The sequence below is a fragment of the Sebastes fasciatus genome, chromosome 11 (genome assembly GCF_043250625.1).
Source record: "Sebastes fasciatus isolate fSebFas1 chromosome 11, fSebFas1.pri, whole genome shotgun sequence".
Taxonomy (NCBI): Eukaryota; Metazoa; Chordata; class Actinopteri; order Perciformes; family Sebastidae; genus Sebastes; species Sebastes fasciatus.
In genome coordinates this window covers 18260678-18280469 of record NC_133805.1, presented here as the reverse complement: position 1 = coordinate 18280469, position 19792 = coordinate 18260678, and the positions used below count along the sequence as shown (strand labels likewise).

General features: G+C 37.5%; 2 protein-coding genes across 2 annotated transcripts in view; one reads left to right on the top strand and one right to left on the bottom strand.

Moving 5' to 3' along the window:
- Positions 1–364: 364 nt before the first annotated feature.
- On the bottom strand, positions 365–7580 carry agxtb (alanine--glyoxylate and serine--pyruvate aminotransferase b). Its single transcript, XM_074651264.1, has 12 exons — positions 7522–7580; positions 6744–7167; positions 5241–5433; positions 3722–3786; positions 3502–3602; positions 3328–3398; positions 3152–3236; positions 2954–3052; positions 2642–2711; positions 1458–1553; positions 1114–1242; positions 365–748 (listed from the first exon to the last, which is right to left on the bottom strand). The coding sequence occupies exons 2-12, from the start codon at positions 7002–7004 to the stop codon at positions 641–643; spliced, it is 1278 nt and encodes a 425-aa protein (XP_074507365.1). The 5' UTR covers positions 7005–7167; positions 7522–7580; the 3' UTR covers positions 365–640.
- A 3813-nt stretch (positions 7581–11393) lies between these two features.
- kif1ab (kinesin family member 1Ab) overlaps positions 11394–19792 on the top strand; it is a 31350-nt gene continuing 22951 nt past the window's right edge. Inside the window, exons 1-6 of the mRNA XM_074651263.1 lie at positions 11394–11924; positions 12151–12866; positions 13966–14144; positions 18395–18468; positions 18685–18864; positions 18966–19034. Coding sequence (XP_074507364.1) covers positions 14039–14144; positions 18395–18468; positions 18685–18864; positions 18966–19034 — 429 coding nt within the window. The 5' untranslated portion in view covers positions 11394–11924; positions 12151–12866; positions 13966–14038. The remainder of the gene's footprint in view (positions 11925–12150; positions 12867–13965; positions 14145–18394; positions 18469–18684; positions 18865–18965; positions 19035–19792) is intronic.

The window sequence follows — 19792 nt, the reverse complement described above, 5'->3', positions numbered from 1 at the left end:
TATTGACAATAAGGCAGAGCACAGACAAGAGACAGACATACCAAACACACCACAAAGAGTACTTAAAGGCTTACTTGGATCAAGACCCAGCAAAAAAAAAGGCCACAAGAACAATATAAAAAAACATTGAAATATCAGGACGAAAAAGACACAATAAAATGAGAAAAGGAATAAACTTTCCATAAATATGTACAAACGCTGCTAGGACTTATTTAAATGAACAATTGCAGCTGGAACAAAGCTGTTCCTGTAGCGCTTTGTTCCACCCTGGGACCTAATAAACCTCCGACCAGATTGGAGAAGCTGGCACCAGACGGATGAGAGTTATCGTGATCTGTTATCACACATTGAGGCAGGAGAAGTGTTTGATAAATTAAAGCACACTTTATTGACATGTTTCAGTGCACTCAGTATGGACCATATGACAATATCTACTTTATTTCAAAACTAGCCTACTTCTACAATAAAGACACATGTGCCTTATAGGTTTTATAAAATATATGCAGTCAAAAGCACAGAAAAAAAATCCTGAACTTTATGCACTATTCCAGGTGTGCCTCATGTGGGGGTCACTGGATGTTTACATTTTATTCCTTAATGTATGAGTATACAGGGTGAGTGGCCAGGGAATCTGGACCTCTTAAGCCTTGCTCTTTTTGCAGTTCTTGAGAGCATCTGCCAGGGCATGCAGTGCCATGTCAGCATTAGTCTTCTCACAGTTGTATCCCATCAATCCGATCCTCATCACCTAATGAAAAGACAGGTGGAAAGTACAGTGCATCAGAGCCAGCAGTGACTCAGCAGCATGATTCAGAAAGCTGTAAAGACACCAAACTGATGACATTGCTCTTATTAAATTGGTTTGTTCTGGAAGTTTGGATTAATTGTTTTATTTTAGTCAAATTGTGTTATTGTGGGAATGAAGGTGGCTTTTATTCGTCATGGAAACGCATATGCTATCCAGGACTGTCTCCCTTTTGTTGTGTTTCTTTTTAAAACATCACTCATTGCTGAGATCAATGGTCACATCCTGAATAGCTACTAGCTGATGACCATGACCACAATGTTAAAGGCATAGATTTGTTCACTACAGGAATACCAGCAGCAACCCACCATGCCAATGGAAGGGCCCAGGCCTCCGGTCATCTCCATCTGGTGGTGTTTCATGATGTAAGCCAGCAACTCCCTCCAGTTGTAGCCGTCAGGGATGGCGATGGTGGTGACGGAGGGAAGCCTCAACTCCTGCAGGATGTCACAAAATGACTGGTCACAACAGGACAACACAGTGCTGTCACAATAACTCTGGTCAGCTGTAGTGCAGACTGCAATGCAGATTATTTATATATATTATATGTATATTCTTGTTCAATGTTGTATATCCTTTTTGTTTTGTCTCTTGCAGATACACTCTTTGTCGTCCTCCTGCACAAAACACCCAGCATGTGGTTTTGTTTTACCCGTTCAGGGATGAAGAGCTTGAGGCCCAAGTCTTCCAGTCCTCTGTACAGATAGGATGACACCTCTTTGTGTTTTTTCCAAGACGCCTCCAGCCCCTAGAGGGAGACAAAGAACAGTAGAGTTATGTGAGAATCAGACCAGAAGTTAGAAGGGCGCTGTGCCAACACTGCCAAGTCAAAAACGACACTAAAAAAATGGCCACTTCAAAAATAAGTAAAAAAACCAAAAAACAACAATGAATACAAGGTGATTTTGCTTGTAACAAGTAAAAAAAATCTTCCAATGGAACAAGTGAAAATTCTAAGATCTTGAAATAAGCTGGTAAAACTAATTTTGTGCTATATTTCACTATTATTAGGAAGTACTGTGTCATAATAAGCCTGTAATGCTCAAAAGTATAGTATTTTTTTCACTTAAGATATTCAAGATGCATTCTCTAAACAAGTCCCTATATCTCACTGAGTTGTTACTTGTTGGGTGATTGTGTCTTAAATTAAGTGTTATGAGATATTTTGACTAGTAATTAGACAAATATACTTTGAAAGATTTTGTGCTGCACTGCTAGAAGCAAATTTCGAGAGCTGTGTCCACTTTCTAGCAAAATGAAAACACTGCTTCCCCCTCACTTGAGGTGTAATGGTGTTTTAAACAAAAAAAGTTGACATATTGCTGCCAATAAAAGTTATTGGCAAAATTAAAGTAAGAAAAAGAAGTAATTATCAAGAGTGGTTGGCCTTTGGCACGGCCCACAATTTGTACTTGCCAACCTGGCGTAAAGAAAGTTTTGACAAATACAGTGTAAATGTAAATAATTGTAAAGACAACATTAACAAGTTTTAGGTAAGTTAATAATTCTCGAAGTTGTTATTAATCGATTAGTTCTTTGGTCTATAAAATGTCAGAAAATAGTGAAAAAGGTCGATCAATGTTTCCCAAATCCCAAAATGACGACCTCAAATGTCTCGTTTTGTCCACAACTCAAAGATATTCAGTTTACTGTCATAGAGGAGTAAAGAAACCAGAAAATATTCACATTTTAGAAGCTGGAATCAGAGAATTACTCAAACCGATTAATCGATTATCAAAATAGTTCGTGATTAATTTGATTGTTGACAAGTAATCGATTAATCGTTGCAGCTCTACAGCAAAATAACTAGAAAAAAGTGGTGAAATTATTCTTTACCTTCTCAGCAACAATTGCCAGACTCTCTCTCAGGGCGAAGAATCCAGACACTGGACCAGTGTGGTGGTATCTAAAACCCAGAGCACAAATAATTAAATATCCGGCACAATGATACTTGTTTTTCAAGCTTAAATATTAATAATGATAAATTATCTAAAAATATAATATTTATTATTATTATTATTATTATTATTATTATTATTATTATTAACAATAATAATAATAATAATAATAATAATAATAATAATAATTCATTCTAACAAAGTTAAAGTAAGGTTAAGGTGGTATGAAGAGATTAAGGAGTGGACTTACACTCTGGCTGGTTGGCCATCACAGCCCCAGTAGTTGGACAAATGTGTCATATCAAAGAGGTAGGATACTGGCTTTGTTTTCCTGTTAAACATCTTGTGGCTGTGAGGGGTAACAGGGAGACAAAGAGATGCTGGCTTGATCTCATTTTTGTGACAGTTTAGGACTTACAGTATATATGCAGAAAGTCACCCTCCTCACCATGCTCTGTCATTAAAGGAGATGGGTGCTGTTCCAGGAGGCGCGTTCAGAGCCTTCTGAGAACCACTGTACAGGATGTCAATATCTGGGAAGCACAATGAGAGGCAGATTACATCACACACAAGCACATTGGTAGCAGGTGATAGAGTTTATTCCAACGTTAATCATTGTCTTACTTTGCTTGTCCATAAAAATTGGTGCTGCACCAAGAGATGCGACTGTGTCAACCAGGAAGAGGCAGTTATGTCTGTGGGAGATATGACAACAGTGAGAAATATGACATTATATTTGGTCATTATATGAAACCGTTTTGTACACAGTGTTTTAGGCAGATACATTAGGAGACTCACTTTCTGCAGATGTCTCCAATGCCATCTACTGGGTGGCAGAGGCCAGCGGAGGACTCTCCATGTGTGAGGAAAAACAAGACAGGCTTGTGTTTCTGCATGGCCTTCAGAAAGACGTTAAAAGGAGTTTAATCACGTATGTCTTCTTGTTGTCTGACAGAATGTTTTTATTGTTGTTTATTGTAGCTTTAGTAAGTTATGGGATACCTCAGATTTTGCCTACCTGTTCAATTTCCTTATTGCTGAAATATCCTCCAGGTGCTTTTACCATTCTATGTACATTGGCACCTAAAGATGGACAGACAGACAGACAGACAGACAGACAGACAGACAGACAGACAGACAGACAGACAGACAGACAGACAGATAAAATACACAATCAGTGTAAATGTCAGTGGCGGCTGGTGGAAATTTTTCTTGGCAGGGCTGTGCCACATCCAATCAATTTCAGCAAACATCCCGGTATGATTTACAATTATGTTATTCCAACGGAGAGAGTAAATGCTTTAAATGCTTTAAAAAACACAACAGTATAAAATGTACTCAGTGGTGGAATATAACTTAGCACTTAAATACAATTTTGAGGTACTTCTACTTTACTTGAGTATTTCCATGTTCTGCTATTTTTATTTCTACACCCTACTACATCTCAGAGGGAAATATTAGACTTTTTACTCCACTGCATTTATCTGACAACTTTAGTTACTTTACAGATTCAGATTATTAATACAAAATATAATCACATTACACATATTACTGGGTGCACTGTAAACAATTGCTGTTAATTTACAGCAGGATTTCAACAGTATTAACCTTTTATTGCTAAAAACAGTGCTTTACTGTTAATACAAAAGAAAACCTGTTAAGTTACGCTCATAGGCGGTTTTTTAACTGAACTATAATGCATTCTTAAAAAACATCACTTTACTGCTGATCAACTGTCTAAAGTATCATCAGTAACAGTTTCATGGAGTATTTTTTTTAATTCTGGGACCTGATCTGCACATGTGAGGCTTGTACATTGTACATGATTGTTAAATCAGTGAATTAGCTCTGTGATGTTCTTCACTCACATGTTGTTATGGTTTGCATTCTGTGCTTATAGCCAGCTATAGACAGACATTTTTGGGAAAAGTGTCAACAAGTCTATTATAGCCTTTTTCCTAACAAGTCTTTTAATTATATTTAGTGTGACTATTCCTATGTCTGTAACCTGCTAAGTATATTCATCTAGGCAGAAAATAATGTTTATTAAAATGTACGTAAATAAATACAACCTAAATAGTGAATTAAAACAAATCAGTAAGATAATGTAAAAGAAAGGGGGAAAACAGCTATATAATGTATCTTTAAACAGTAAATTAACTGTAAAATACTGTGAAATTAATAAAAACAACCAATTCAAACTGTATTTTTCATTAACAGATACATTTCAGCGACAGTATAGTAATGTTAATTTTACAGTAACATAAAGGCAACCCTGCTGCCAGTTCTTTACTGTTATTTTACTGGGAAATTCTTAACAGTGTGCATTCCATATTCAAAACACACAAATATTGACAATTTGTATAATTTGTATTATTATTATTATTATTATTATTATTATTATTATTATTATTATTATTAGTAGTAGTAACGTTTTTTTGTGTGTGATTCTATTGGCCGGCCGCCACTGGTAAATGTTATTAATCCTCTTTGGAGACCCAGTGGATGCGTGCGTAAAACCGTGCGTAATGACGAACCCATTCTCTCTGCAATCTCTGCCACGCGCTCTCCCCAGATTCCGTTGATGGTCACGAGCACGCTCTCTCCGCGCTCCACAGTGTTGAACACTGCGCACTCCATGGCCGCGTGCCCGGAGCCGCTCATCGCTATAGTCATGTTGTTCTCCGTCTGGAAGATATACTGGATGCCTCGCTTGATGTCGTTCATGATCTAAGAAACACAATGAAAATGTCAAACATACCTTTAACCTTCATTTATTAGGTTGGTATTGTCACCAATCAGTGATTTCAGTGTGTGTGTGCAACAGACCATATTTGCACGGGATCAAGGATCAATAGTTTGTGCGTAATTGCGCATAGGTGACCTATGCGCAATTACGCACAAACTATTGATCCTTGATCCCGTGCAAATATGGTCTGTTTATAATGAAATCTGAAAAAAAGTTCGACATTGAATTGTTAACATGAATAGTTGGTATACCATAACAAAGTTGAATTTTGTCTCATAAAACCGACATTTCAGTGGTGGAAAAAATTTTTCAACCAATTCCACTCTACCAAAAACGAATATACCACAAAGTTATAACAATACTAAACTACTAAAAGTAATACTTTTGTATTCCAAGTTTTACTAGACTGAGATTAGCCAAACGACACAAAATGCAACAATTGTATTCATGTTAAGTATTTGAGTAAAAAAAACGCTAATTTCCACCTGAGAGTATTTAGAATTTAATAATATAATTAAAGACTTTCTGACTTTCAAACAAAGCGCACTGTTAAGAATTCCCCAGTAAAATAACAGCAGGGCTGCCTTTATGTCACTGTAATATTAACATTATTATACTGTCGCTGAAATGTACAGCTTTGTACTGTTAATGAAAAATACAGTTTGAACTTTTTTTTTTTTTTTATTATTAATTTCACAGTATTTTACAGTTAATTTACTGTTTAAAGATACATTAGAAAGCTGTTTTTCACCTTTCTTTTACATTATCGTACTGATTTGTTTTAATGCACTATTTATTTTTTACATACATTTTAATAAACATTATTTTTTGCCTAGATGAATAGACTTAGCAGATTACAGACATAGGAATAGTCACACTAAATACAATTAAAGACACTTGTTAGGAAAAAGGCTATAATAGACTTGTTGACACTTTTCCCAAAATGTCTGTCTATAACTGGCTATAAGCACAGGATGCAAACCAGAACAACATGTGAGTGAAGAACAATAAAACTAATTCACTGATTTTACAATCATGTACAATGTACAAGCCTCACATGTGCAGATCAGGTCCCAGAATTAAAAAAATACTGCATGAAACTGTTACTGATGATACTTTAGACAGTTGATCAGCAGTAAAGTGCTGTTTTTTAAGAATGCATTATAGTTCAGTTAAAAAGGTTAACATGTTTTCTTTTGTATTAACAGTAAAGCACTGTTTTTAGCAATAACAGGTTAATACTGTTGAAATCCTGCTGTAAATTAACAGCCATTGTTTACAGTGCGTTTACCTCATACATTTCTGGATGCAGGTGACCTATAATCGGCCTGCCCTGTGCTGCTAATATACGTGGAGGCACGTTGGAGGGTCCCGGTCCGAACAGGTGACGCAGAGGGACCTCCAGCGGCCGGAGCATGCAGGCTGGAGGCGGGATGGTGACGGAGGACATGGAGCGGCAGAGAGGAGCGCCCCTCACGGCCAGCGGACCGTCGAGGGTCGCTGCTGCCTGCTGGAGGAGCAGCGAGCTGCGGCTGAACAGAGCCCGCTGCATCACGGCTACAGAGTCCTGCTTCCTGAGTGGAGATCACCACCGACAGACAGACAGACGGAGAGAGACTGAATCTGACTGTGAGTTACAGGTGACTATCTAAAAAGGTCTTTGACCTGTTGGCCAGAGGGGCGGTGTGGGCCTCATAGCCAACACACAGCCTGCCCTTGACTTCAGAGTTGTCAATGAGGCACAGTGGCAAATCAAGTTAATGGAAAAAAAAGTGTTTGTTATATTGTAGATTTGTGTTTTTTTCTGCAAATAGCACTAACATTTCAAAACTTTCTAAACTTTCAAAACAAGAAAACACTCAAATAGCTACAGAACAGTTATCAAGGCCTATCAAGACTCATCAGTGTATGTTGGTTATTTTGTTACTGTTTGGATCCACCTACAATACAAATGAATTTATTTTATTTCCAGCCAATAAAGTGTCAAGCCAATATTTCGTTAAAAGTTTTAATCCATTGGACTGTTTTTGTGACTAATTCGTGTTATTCGTGGTCTGGATCCATAGCACTTGACTTCAGAGTTGGCAATGAGGCACAATGGCAAATCAAGTAAATGGAAAAAAAAAAAAAAAGGTGTTTGTTATATTGTAGATTTGTGTTTTACTGCAAATAGCACTAACATTTCAAAACTTTCAAAACAAGAAAACACTCAAATAGATACAGAACAGTTATCAAGGCCCTTTTTCTTATGGAAATATACAATACAAATGTATTTATTTTATTTCCAGCCAATAAAGTGTCCACACTCCAATGTCTGTGATAAGCAAGATTTTCTAAGATTTTCTTTAAAATATTTCCAGGCCAGTGTTTGAATTTAAGAAAAAGTCTTGCCAACCCAAAGACTCATCAGTGTACGTCGGTTGTTTTGTTACAGTTTGGATCCATTGGACTGTTTTTGTGACTTATTCGTGGTCTGGATCCACAGCACTTGACTCTTGAACTCTTGTGGAAAAGTGAGGACGTGCAGCTTAGAACTGGTTCAGGTCAGTTTGCAGGTGGCTTGTTGATTTTGTCTGCATAAGCCTTCAGTTACAGCAGAATTGCGTTTGTGAAGAGGAGTCTCCTCTCAGAGAGCCAATCTGCTCTCTCAGAGGAGGAAGGGGGACAGGCACACACACACACACACACACACACACACACACACACACACACACACACACACACACACACACACACACACACCAATACACACATCAATACACAACACGGAAAATTGCTCAATTTTATTGCCCAGTGACCATAAACAGCATACTTGTTTTCAGTGTTTTGTTCATATCAGACTTTGCTCTGTTTGTTGGGTTTTCTTGTTTTTCAAATTGAATATTTTTCTTGTTTCCATCCAGAATGAAATGCCACACAATGGGCTCAAAGGTTTTTACCCACACAGGATACATAGGTAGAATAGAAAATCATTTAATTATTAATTGAAGATTGTATCTATGATCCAGGTGAGACAGGTGGCAGCTCAAACCGGACATCAGAGTGGATCTCAAATTTGAGATTAATCTTTATCTGTGGAAAGTGTGGGAAAACACATTTTCCACAGGGTTTGGTAGGATTTGTGTGGAGTATGCACACTGCAGAACCGCCTTGTATTCAGACCACGTTGTCAACCCCTGACCTCTTCTGAGTGATCGGATCATATTGTGTCCTCATTTAGTTTTGGGTGACTTACGTCTGTATTTTGATTCATTGTGTACAGAGCTGTCCAACCCCAGTGGGGAGGCCAAAGTTTGCGCGTTGTTGTGGCTTGTAATTCTCAAAACGAAACATAACAGGGAAACATGAGCAGAAGTAGAGCTGGGTGATAATAAAATATGAAAATTCATCGTCTTTCAGTGGAATCATATCGTGATGAAATCATATATTGAGATATCATGATACACGATTACGTTGTCTAAATTGATAATAATAAGCGCATACTAACTGCAATTACTCAGACAATCCGGTGTGAAATATGTTCAGGGTATAGGCCTATCATTTGAAGATTCATCACACTTCACCAATCAGTTCAATGCGATTAACAAACTGAACTCCAACTGGCTTCTCCAACCTTTAGGCTCTGTTATCCCAGAATACAATAGTGCATACAGCTCAGGACGGGGTTCTCTCTGCAGAACAATGGTGGAGATAATGTACGAAGGTTCACTTGGAACCCTAATCTTGGTTAAATAAATTTTGAGGAGTGTTTTCCTACAACAGTGAGAGGGATTTTCTTCATTCAGCTTTATTGTTCAACTCCTGTGTCCTTACAATAATTCTACAAAAACAGGCTTTACCATGTGGTTATTACATATAGACTATTTATTGATTTATCAGAAAACATGCTATATCATGATATATATATATATATATATATTGTTATTGAGATATGAAATGAAATGAGAAGATTTTGGCCGTATCGCCCAGCCCTAAGCAGAAGCAATGTTATACTCTCAATAAGGACTTCTGCTTGGTTTGAGAATTACTTTGGGTCACAGTCACCAAATAAGCAAATATTTTATTATTTGATATTAAGTTTTATGGTCAAACTGTCACCACGCAACATGTTTCAGTTTAACATCATGTAGATATGAAAAGTTATTAAGTATGAAAGTGGAAGAAATCATTGAAATTATGTTTTTAAGGATGTTAAAGATTGAATGAAGTCAAAATGACACTTAAACTCTCAACCATTCAGGTCAAACATTTACAATAACAAAGATATATCCTGATCAAGGGGTATTTTGCTTTATTTTATGAATATCCTTACAAGGTAACCAGGAAACAAAAGCCAAGTTTTGCTCCAGAGACTTAAGAGATCGTGTTTATTATTTGCCTTTTGTCAGTAATTGAGTAGAATCTCATATTTCTGTCCTTTTTTTTATACCTGTTATGTCACAGCAGGATCACCAGAAGGTGCCCCTCTCTGAGTCTGGCTGGGTAAATAATTACACCAGTAGTAAATAAATGGTGCTTACTGTTAACCTCAGACTGGCCTTTGCACTGGACTGAACACTCAAAATCTACCCAAACAGAGCAGGAGGAGGAGCCGGGGAGGGACAAACAGAAAGAGAGAGGCATGTACAAGTTCATCCACAGGGGGCGTCACAAAACTGTCTGTCAATAGTGACGCTGTAAACATTCAGTTCAAACTTCAAAATGGGATGTTATGTACATGTTATGTGTGTGTTTTAAAAAAAATTCAAATCCTGATTTTATGAAATGTAACTAAGAATGAAAGTCGATGAATTAGTAACAGACTATAACATCCAGTCTCGTTTCTTTTATTAAACACCAAATATAATCGGTTTACTTTATCTGAAAGTCTTACTTTATTAGTAATTGTTCAACCGATCAGTTAACGTTCCACATGTTGTCACTACAGATCCTTAAGAAATGGACTCTCTGTATGGATTAACATGCTGGATTATGATGATACTTGTCAAAAGGAAAAAGTAGTTAAAGGTGAACTCCACTGATTTTACGTGTGAGCTTCAGTTTACTCGTCTTGAGGAGTACTACTCTGCCTGTGACAACAGTTGTATGATGTCTTTTGAGGCTCTGGAGCTTTCTTAAATCTTAAAGCTTGACCCATATTAGAGATTAAAAGTCAGGATGTCTCGGCTCCTGCTGCTTCAGTTTTGGAGAGGCCCCTTTAACCAATAGTCCGTTCTCAAGTAAACCTCCACATTTCTACAGCATTATTTTATTTATTCATGTGAGTGATAGGTGTTTATAGGCTCAACACTTATAGCACTCTTGACAAAACAATCTCAAGGTCCACTTACTCGCTTGTTGAGCTCAATTTTTGGTCAGATGACCCCATTAAAGGACGCTGGGGTTAAAAATGTGCCGTTGCCCCCGCCCCTCTGTGTAATGTTGTACCCTGCTGTCTACATTAAGTGCTGTGCAATCATCGCTGAACGAAGATTAACTAAGAGTGCTATATGCTGACATACTAATAGCAGTGTGGCTACTTTTTGCACTTGCCTTGCACCCTTGCATATTTGCATGATTGTATGTGTACTGGGTATGAATTTTCAATTTCTTTGCTCTAGCTCTGGGTTTTATTGTGTTGATGTGTCGTTGATGTTGTCTTTAGTTTTTTTTTTTTATGTGAACTCTGGCTGCAAAACAAATGTCCCCTATAGTGGGACAATAAAGATAACCTTACCTAAAATAATAAAAGATTTAGACACAATGATTCTGTACGTTGCCACAAAAGTAGCTAATAATGCAGAACCCTAGTTGACAATTGTGCTTTATAATGGTGTGAATTCCTTAACAAATTTGCACTTACTCAAATGACCAGAAACCAATTGACACACAGTGAACCTGGAGCCTTTGGGGACCCTTGGGGGGACAGTTGGTAATTCAGCTTTGAAACAAACATGGATGAGAAGAAGTCCTTAAAGTGCTCAGAATAATGGAAAGTTTGAACATCTGGAGTTCTATGACTACTGAGCAGATGTGATATGTTTTTAAATCTCCAGAACACGCGAGTAAAAATGGACCTTGAGTTCAGATTGTTTTGCTATTTATATAAAAACTAACTGAATCTAAGGATTATTTAAATGTCGATTAATCTGTCGAATACTTTCTCAATTAATCAATTAGTTGTGAAAAAATGTTGATCAGTGTTTCCCAAAGCCCGCAAGATGACATCTTCAAATGTCTTGTTTTGTTGTTCCACAACTCAAAGATATTCAGTTTAGAGGAGTCATAGAGGAGTAAAAAACCCCCAGAAAATATTAACATTTAAGAAGCTGGAATCAGAGAATTTGGAACATTTTTCCTTAAAAATTACCCAAAGAGATTAATCGAGTATCAAAATAGTATATATAACTAATATATATATATATATATATATATATTTACAGTATATATTTATAAATATGTATATATATTTACAGTATATATTTATAAATATGTATATATATATATATATATATATATATATATATATATTGACAGTATATATTTATAAATATGTATATATATATATATATATATATACAGTATATATTTATAAATATTTATATATATATATATATACGTATATATATATATATATTTACAGTATATATTTATAAATATGTATATATATATATTTACAGTATATATTTATAAATATGTATATATATATATATATACAGTATATATTTATAAATATTTATATATATATATATATATATACGTATATATATATATATATAACTAATTAATCATTGCAGCTCTATACAGTGAAGCTCAGCCTTAGAGTTGTTATCTTTCTAGTCTCCTATATTTCCTCCATATTTGTCCCTCTTATAGGTTCATCATGGTCCATGTCTGGGCCTCTCCCTCTGCTGTGTGTCTGTGCTGCATCGCTCCTCCTCATGGCTGCCATGATGATGCTGCTGCTGCTGCTGATGATGCTGATGCTGATGTCATCACCGCCTCCTCCCAGCATCCCTGGTGGCACAGCAGCACCGCCATTTTCCCCTCTCGTTTCAGCCAGACATACGAGGACAGACTGGAGCACCCCGCACCCATCCTCCTGTTTATCCATCTCGCTCCTCCTCCTCCTCCTCTTCCTCCTCCTCCTCCTCCTGTAGTTTCTAATTGACGCACCGCTGCGTTCACTCTCCAGCCAACCCAGCTGCTACTGCTGCTGCTGAAGCTGAACTCTCCTCTCCATCATCCTCCGGCGGATTCTCCATGTATGGATGCGCCAAGGAAAGGGATGCTGTAGGCTGAACGAAAAGACGAGAATCACAGGCTGCTGAGGAGACTGAAGAAGGAGTCAGCTGCGGAGGAATCCGGCTGCTGTTTTGTTTTGGATGGACAGAGGATTCATCCTCTCTGCGCTCGACGAGTCTGAGTTGCTGAGGTAAGACGAGTCTCCTCTGAGATGTTTTTCGGTGCTGATGGGTGTCACGCCTCGGTGAGGACAGTATGTGTTGGTGATGTCGAGGCCTTTTGGTAAATAAGGACGCTGCGTCAGGGTGTCAACAATTGTCTTTAAAAAAAAATAAAAATCCACCTTGCAAAATAAATGGTATAATGAGATAAACGAGCTGATAAAAGCTGTAAACGTCATTTTTAGCTGTGATAATGTGTGCTGAGCTGCTCTCTGACGCAGCGTTTGGAGATGATTTGGTGTCTGTTTACGAGGCCTCTGCATGTCTTTGAGGTGCGGCAGGCAAAGCAAGATGGAGGAGACAATATTTACATGGCTTATATATAAATCTTTCCTCTCAAACAGCTCTGAGAATGTGTCATCCTCGCATTCATCTTGTACATTCATAATGTTTGTAAATATGTTTAGGAGGAATTGTGTTTTTCATCGATTGAGGCAGAAGATGGATGCTGCCTAGAATTAAAATGATCTGCTTATTAACAGAGAAAACATGTCAAATAAAAACATCATTAAGGAAAAACAACAGTAGTAATTGATTATTGTAAAGATGCTGTGAAAAACACCACACAGTTAATTCTAGACATTTGGGAATGTGTGTTATTTGATTTCAGTGAGGAGATATACAGTTTCATCACAAGGCCTTCAGCCTGTGATGGATGAGGAGGCCATGGGGATGATGCCTGAAGAATAAGCAGCCATTTTACCGTAGAATAGCAGGGATGCTGATGGTCTTCCTGCCAAATAATGTTCCAGCCATTTAGTCAGCAGTGTTTTAGTTTACTGTGTGTCTCTAACAGAAGCCAAACTGACTGACTCAGGGCCTGAAAATGGAGAATGTGTCACAGTCTGAGCTGTTTGGTTTAGTTAACAAGGCCCTGTGCTGAATATTTCATTATAATAACAACACCAGACCATGAATTGTCATTTAAATGCTGTATTTGTATGTATTTATCTTTGGGATAAAGGCCTAATGAAATGTTGCAAAACAAAAAACCTTGTTTCCATCTGACAGGTTGGACTGTATCCTACATTTGGTATTAAAATCCGTCTCATCATCTATACTGTGCAGGTGCCAGGTGTGTGTGTCTGTGTAGCCACACAGATCTTCAGCTCTCCTGCTCACTCACACGCCCTCCTGCGACATGGCTGCGGCTTCAGTGAAGGTGGCGGTGAGGGTCCGACCCTTCAACTCCAGGGAGACGGGGAAGGACAGCAAGTGCATCATTCAGATGACAGGAAACACCACAAGTGAGTAGAAATTCAAGTCATTTTTTTTTCAGTGTATTTCAGTTTTTTAGTATTTTCATCTGTTAAAAGTTGCATTAAATCTGATGGATGTGGATTTAAATGTTTTCATTCATTCATCTGGTTCTGGCGCTGCACATTATGACCAAAGCACAGAGTTATGGGAGCGAAATAAGTTCAGTAACTTTCCTCTGTAAGTCAATCTTTTTATGTTCATCCTATTTCGGTTAAAGCCACCGTTGGATCTGAATGTGTTTTGCTGATTGTTACTTCACCTGGATGTCTGAGCTGCAGAATGACGTATATGTGCAGAGTTTGAAACACTAGAAGGTTGTTTTCACATTCATCTGCTGAAGGGGGGAAGTTTCTCTGTGCTCACCTTAAATCTGAGGTCAACACGTGTCGGGCTGCAGCTAACCATTACTTTACATTATCAATTTCATCTGCTGATTATTTTATCAATTTGTCGATTCATCATTTGGTCTTTAAAATGCCAGAAAATAGTGGAAATATAGATATAATTTCCCAGAGCCTAAGTTGACATCTTCAGACTGCATGTCTGACCGACGGTGCAAAACACAAAGATATTCAACTTACTGTTATATACAACAAGGAAAGCAGCAAAGCCACACATTTAAGAAGCTGGAAACAGCAAATATTTGGTATTTTTGCTTGAAAAAAGACTGAAACTATTTATTGATCATCAAAATAGTTGCTGCTTAATTCTCTGTGAATCGACTAATTGATTAACTGAATGTAAAGACGTACATACGAGCTGAATTTTGTGACATCACATCAAGTTTGCAAGTCAATCGTGTTTCAATACGCAATTTACAGAAGTTTGATGTGGAAACTTGAATCCTCCGTTACACTGATGGACCCTATAGTGAAGAAGGAGACATGTTGTGTCCAGCAGTGAAACTTTAAAATGTAAAATATTTGCATATTCACAGATTTGTAAATTAAGTAGACGAAGTTTATGTAATTTTGAGAATTTCTAACCAGATAATTGAACTTTGTAAATCTCTATCAGACGTAAATAATCCTTCAGTTTTGACTTTTTTCTAAAAATATTTTTTAAAACATGTCTGAAGGGGATCTTTAAAAATGTCATTGTCTCAACGATTAGTGGACTGAAAGCAACACAACTTTTATTTTTTCTGCAAACAAGAACATATACCAATAATACGATTTTGAAGGATGCTACAAAAAAACTCTACAAACACATAGGGGCGTAAAAGAAAAGTTGTATTAATACATTTAGATAAATGCATCAAGAAATATGACATATTACATACTGTTTGTAATTTATAAAATACTGCAGTGATGTGTTCCTTCCTTTTTTCAAAAATATTATAGTCAATTCTTTGTCTTTACACCCAATAAAGGATTAGTAATTGACTGAAACAATGAATACTATATGTCAATGATAGAGAGAAGAAAACATGCACAGTTAGTTTCCTTTACCCTTTATGCATTGTAAACAGGCTACATCCTTCGGTTGTCAATCCTCAAATCAGATTCAAATTCAGATTCAGATAACTTTATTGATCCCAAGAAGGGTAATTCAATTCACAGCTTACCCCACAAACACACGCAGACAACATCCAGACAAACATCCAAAATGTTATGTCAATCACAGATCAGTAAAACTGACAAACAGAGGTCGGTAAAGGACAGCAGATAAGTTAATAAAATATAATAAATGGCAATAAAATAGATAATGTGAAAACAAATAGATAATAAATAGACATTGTTACATGATTTATCATGTACGGGAACTGTCGATAAAAATCTCACATGAAATGACTACTGTCTGAGTTTAATAATCATAAAGCAGAAGGGGTAAAAGAGTTGGAGTAATGGTTAGTTCCTCCTCACAGGTGCATGATAACGGCGGCCTGAAGGCATCAATGAGAACTCAGGAGACAGAACATGAAGTGGTTGGCTGATAATATCAGTGAAAAGATCTTATATAGATCTCAAACAGATTTTTAGTATTGTACTTGAGAGGCCCTTGGTAAGGTAATTTTCCAGTCTGCTAACCTGAATCACAACATGTTCATATAAATAACTCAGACAATCTGAAATAGCAGTTTTAAGGTCATGTATCTTTTAAAGTCATGGCTTTAGGGCGCAACACCCAGAAATGCAGCAACATCCTGCTGCCCTTTTCGTGTTATTCCTGCGACCTACACTGAGCCGAGTGGATCAGTTCACCTCAGTTATTTGTCTGGTTGGCAGCTTTGCCCTGCAGCAACAAGAGGGTGTGCAGGGAGGCATGCAGCATCGTAGCAGTCAGAGAAGGAAACAAAAGCTTCAGTCAGGCCTGAAGCCTGTCAGTGTGTGTGTAGGATGCAGCGACCGTCGCAGCTCTCCTCTCTCATCATACGAGCTGCAGGGACCAAAAAGACCTCCTTGTTCTGGTTGAGCCCAGACGAGGGGTCAGCTGATGCAAGAGTGTGTGTGTGTGAAAGAATATGTCAGCCTGTTGTGCCTGTCGGTGTTTTTAATGACCTCATTAGAGCCAAAGATTCAAATCTGCATTATTTCAACCCATTAACTTCAGTTGTCCTCTTCTATTTATTATGGTCACACTCTAAAGGATGAGTGGATATAACTAGCCTGAATGGATGGATGGATGGATGTATGGATGGATGGATGGTCACACTGTTGTTTCTGGCTGAGTGCACCTTTCAGCACGATGTGCTGCTATGTTGAACTCGTCCACAGGGGGCGATGCAGTGGACTCACTTTACAGCCGAAAGAGTATCTGCTCCTGCTCAGTTCTTGTTTCATATTCTACGTGCGCGATCACCCCTCCCCCTCTTTAAAAAGGATGAGTGGTGCATTTTAAACAGCTGCTTCTGATACTTACTGTAACATAGTAAGTCTTCACTGTCTCTCTCCTTAGTCAGAGGTGAAATCATTTCAAAGTGTTTCCAAGGCTCTCTGATGATGAGGTTGTGACACATCATATGCTGATACCAAGAATTCTAAATCATAATGTAGAAGATGGGTCACTACAAATAACAGTGCATGCTTTAATTTAAACAATATGGCATTGCATTTCTGATTACATATTTTTTTTTGAAGCATTTTTTGATGTTATTTGGAGGTGGAAAGTAAAGAGGTGACAGGGAACCACATGCAACAAGCATCCCAGTTTGAAATTGAATCAGGGACGTTGAGATCACAGTATAGACAGATTTTTATACTGTATGAATCTTAACCACAAATCAGCCAGGCTGCTCCCTCTATTTACATGTTTTGGTAGTTCACGTTCAATTATTTCGTCTAGAAATAAGCACATAAAAGAGAAATACAGTCTCTCTCCATTGATTTGATTCTTTTCTGCCAACTGTGCATTGATCACAACGTCACTTGACTCTTAATGATTTCTGGTTCTTTGCACAAAGTTCTTTCACTTCTCATCTATCACATAGAAAACTTGGAACGACACTGATTGCAGATTTCAAAATAGTGTTGTCACGATACTGTAATTTCTAACTTCGATACAATACCTTGAAAAATATTGATATTCTATACCATTTTTGATACCTCGGGGAAAAATGACGGCAACATTTTTTAGGTTTTTATTAAAAGATAAATAGCGGTGTGAACTCGCTGTCGGAGAGAAGAGAGAACGGAAAGCGCACCTGGTTGAAACCGTTTCAATATTGATATGTATCGATACTTAGATATTTTTGACAACACTAGAGTCTTCTGCTCACAATATTCTCAATCTTGTCCTAAATGAAGAGACAAAGTTATGTTTTTTTTTCCTTTTTAGACACTACAATGTGATTTTTTTATTGTATTAGGAGTTTTGAGAACACGACACCTTTTGAAGCGTTTGCTGTTTTTGCAAATGGAAACACAGTTTTAGTTTTTGTGTCCCCTTTTCGGAAAACTGCTCTTCTTTTTCTAACAATGCATCAAAACTGTCAATAATCAAGTTGACAAGACACAACTGGATCGAAGTGATCATGATGGAAAAATACAAAAACTGTTTGTCAAATTAAATTGAATATGTGTGTGAGGAGATGATAAAGGCTCTGCGAAGGTCCAACGAGACAAAATGGTGAGAGGGAATGTGAAAGATGTAGATTCACAATAGGTATGAATTCAAATGTTTTCACGTATGCATCCTGCAGCTGTAAAACTGACAGTGAATCAACTGAAATTAAACCTTATGCAGGTAATTAGAGTGACTCCGTTTCTGATTCAGTTTTTATTTTGCTCTATTTTAGCGATCCTGAACCCCAAACAGCCGAAGGAAAACAAGAGTTTCAACTTTGACTATTCTTACTGGTCACACACCACGGTGAGTTTCACTGCATCACTTAGTTTAAAATACATGTACAGTACTACTAGTCAGATAAGAAAATGAATGATTTGCCTTAGAACAAGTCTCTAATAATTTATTAAAATATTGTTGTAAATGTTGGTATTTAACTTACTGGCTGTTGGAGATGATAACTTGGCGTCTCTCTCATCATTTCCTCTGCATTCCCGCTGCGTTCCCTCTCTCTGTCTGCAGCCTGAGGACATCAACTATGCGTCCCAGGTGCAGGTGTACAAGGACATCGGAGAGGAGATGCTGCTTCACGCCTTTGAAGGCTACAACGTGTGCATATTTGCATACGGCCAGACAGGAGCGGGCAAAAGCTACACCATGATGGGACGACAAGAGCAGGACCAGCAAGGAATTATACCTCTGGTAATACACGATACACTTCTGACCAATAATTAAACACAAAATACAATGCTCTTTAATCAAATGCAACTTTGACCACAACAATGACTCTTTGTTTTTTTTAGCTGTGTGAGGACCTTTTCACCAAGATCCATGGCAGCAATAACGACAACAGAATGGGGTACTCTGTGGAGGTGAGTGACGTTAAACTTTCTATTTATCCCCCGAAACTTCTACTTAACTTATTAGGGTCTGATTTTCTGTGGCATACATTTGAGATTTTCAGATAAATTAAAGGAAACATTACAAACATTGCAGAGGGGCAGCTGGTAATTATATTATTGTATCAGATAGTCTGAACCAGAGGTGTGGACTCGAGTCACATGACTTTGACAAATTTGATGACTTTAGACTCAATTTGACAAAATACAAAAGACTTTAAACTCAACTTAGACTTTAACACCAATGACTCATGACTTCACTTGGACTTGAGCCTTTTGATTTGAAAATACTTGATACTTTTCCCCAAACCCAAAGATTTAAAAATGTATTATTTAAAAAGTGTGTGCACGAAGATGCTCAACTGTCCGGTACCGGAGGTAACTCCCACAGTGTCGGAGATGTTGGGTTTATTCACTCTTATCTTTGAGAGATCCTTTATTGATTTGTTTGGGAAGAGGATTTACTCGTAGGGGCAAAACTGAACTGATCAAACTGAATTTCTATCTTTTGTTGTTTATTGCTGAATCCCCCCCAATTTTTTTTTTTTTTTGTTGAACTCTGGACTCTTTATTTTTGGTGAATATTATTGGGACTTGCATTTGATTATCTTACACTTAATTCCCCAGATCCACTTTGTTTGAACCAATTCAACAGAATCCAATCAAGTTGCAGGAAAGAAACCATGAAGAACTAACGTTATGCCACTGAGCACCAGTTGGCGGCAGTTATC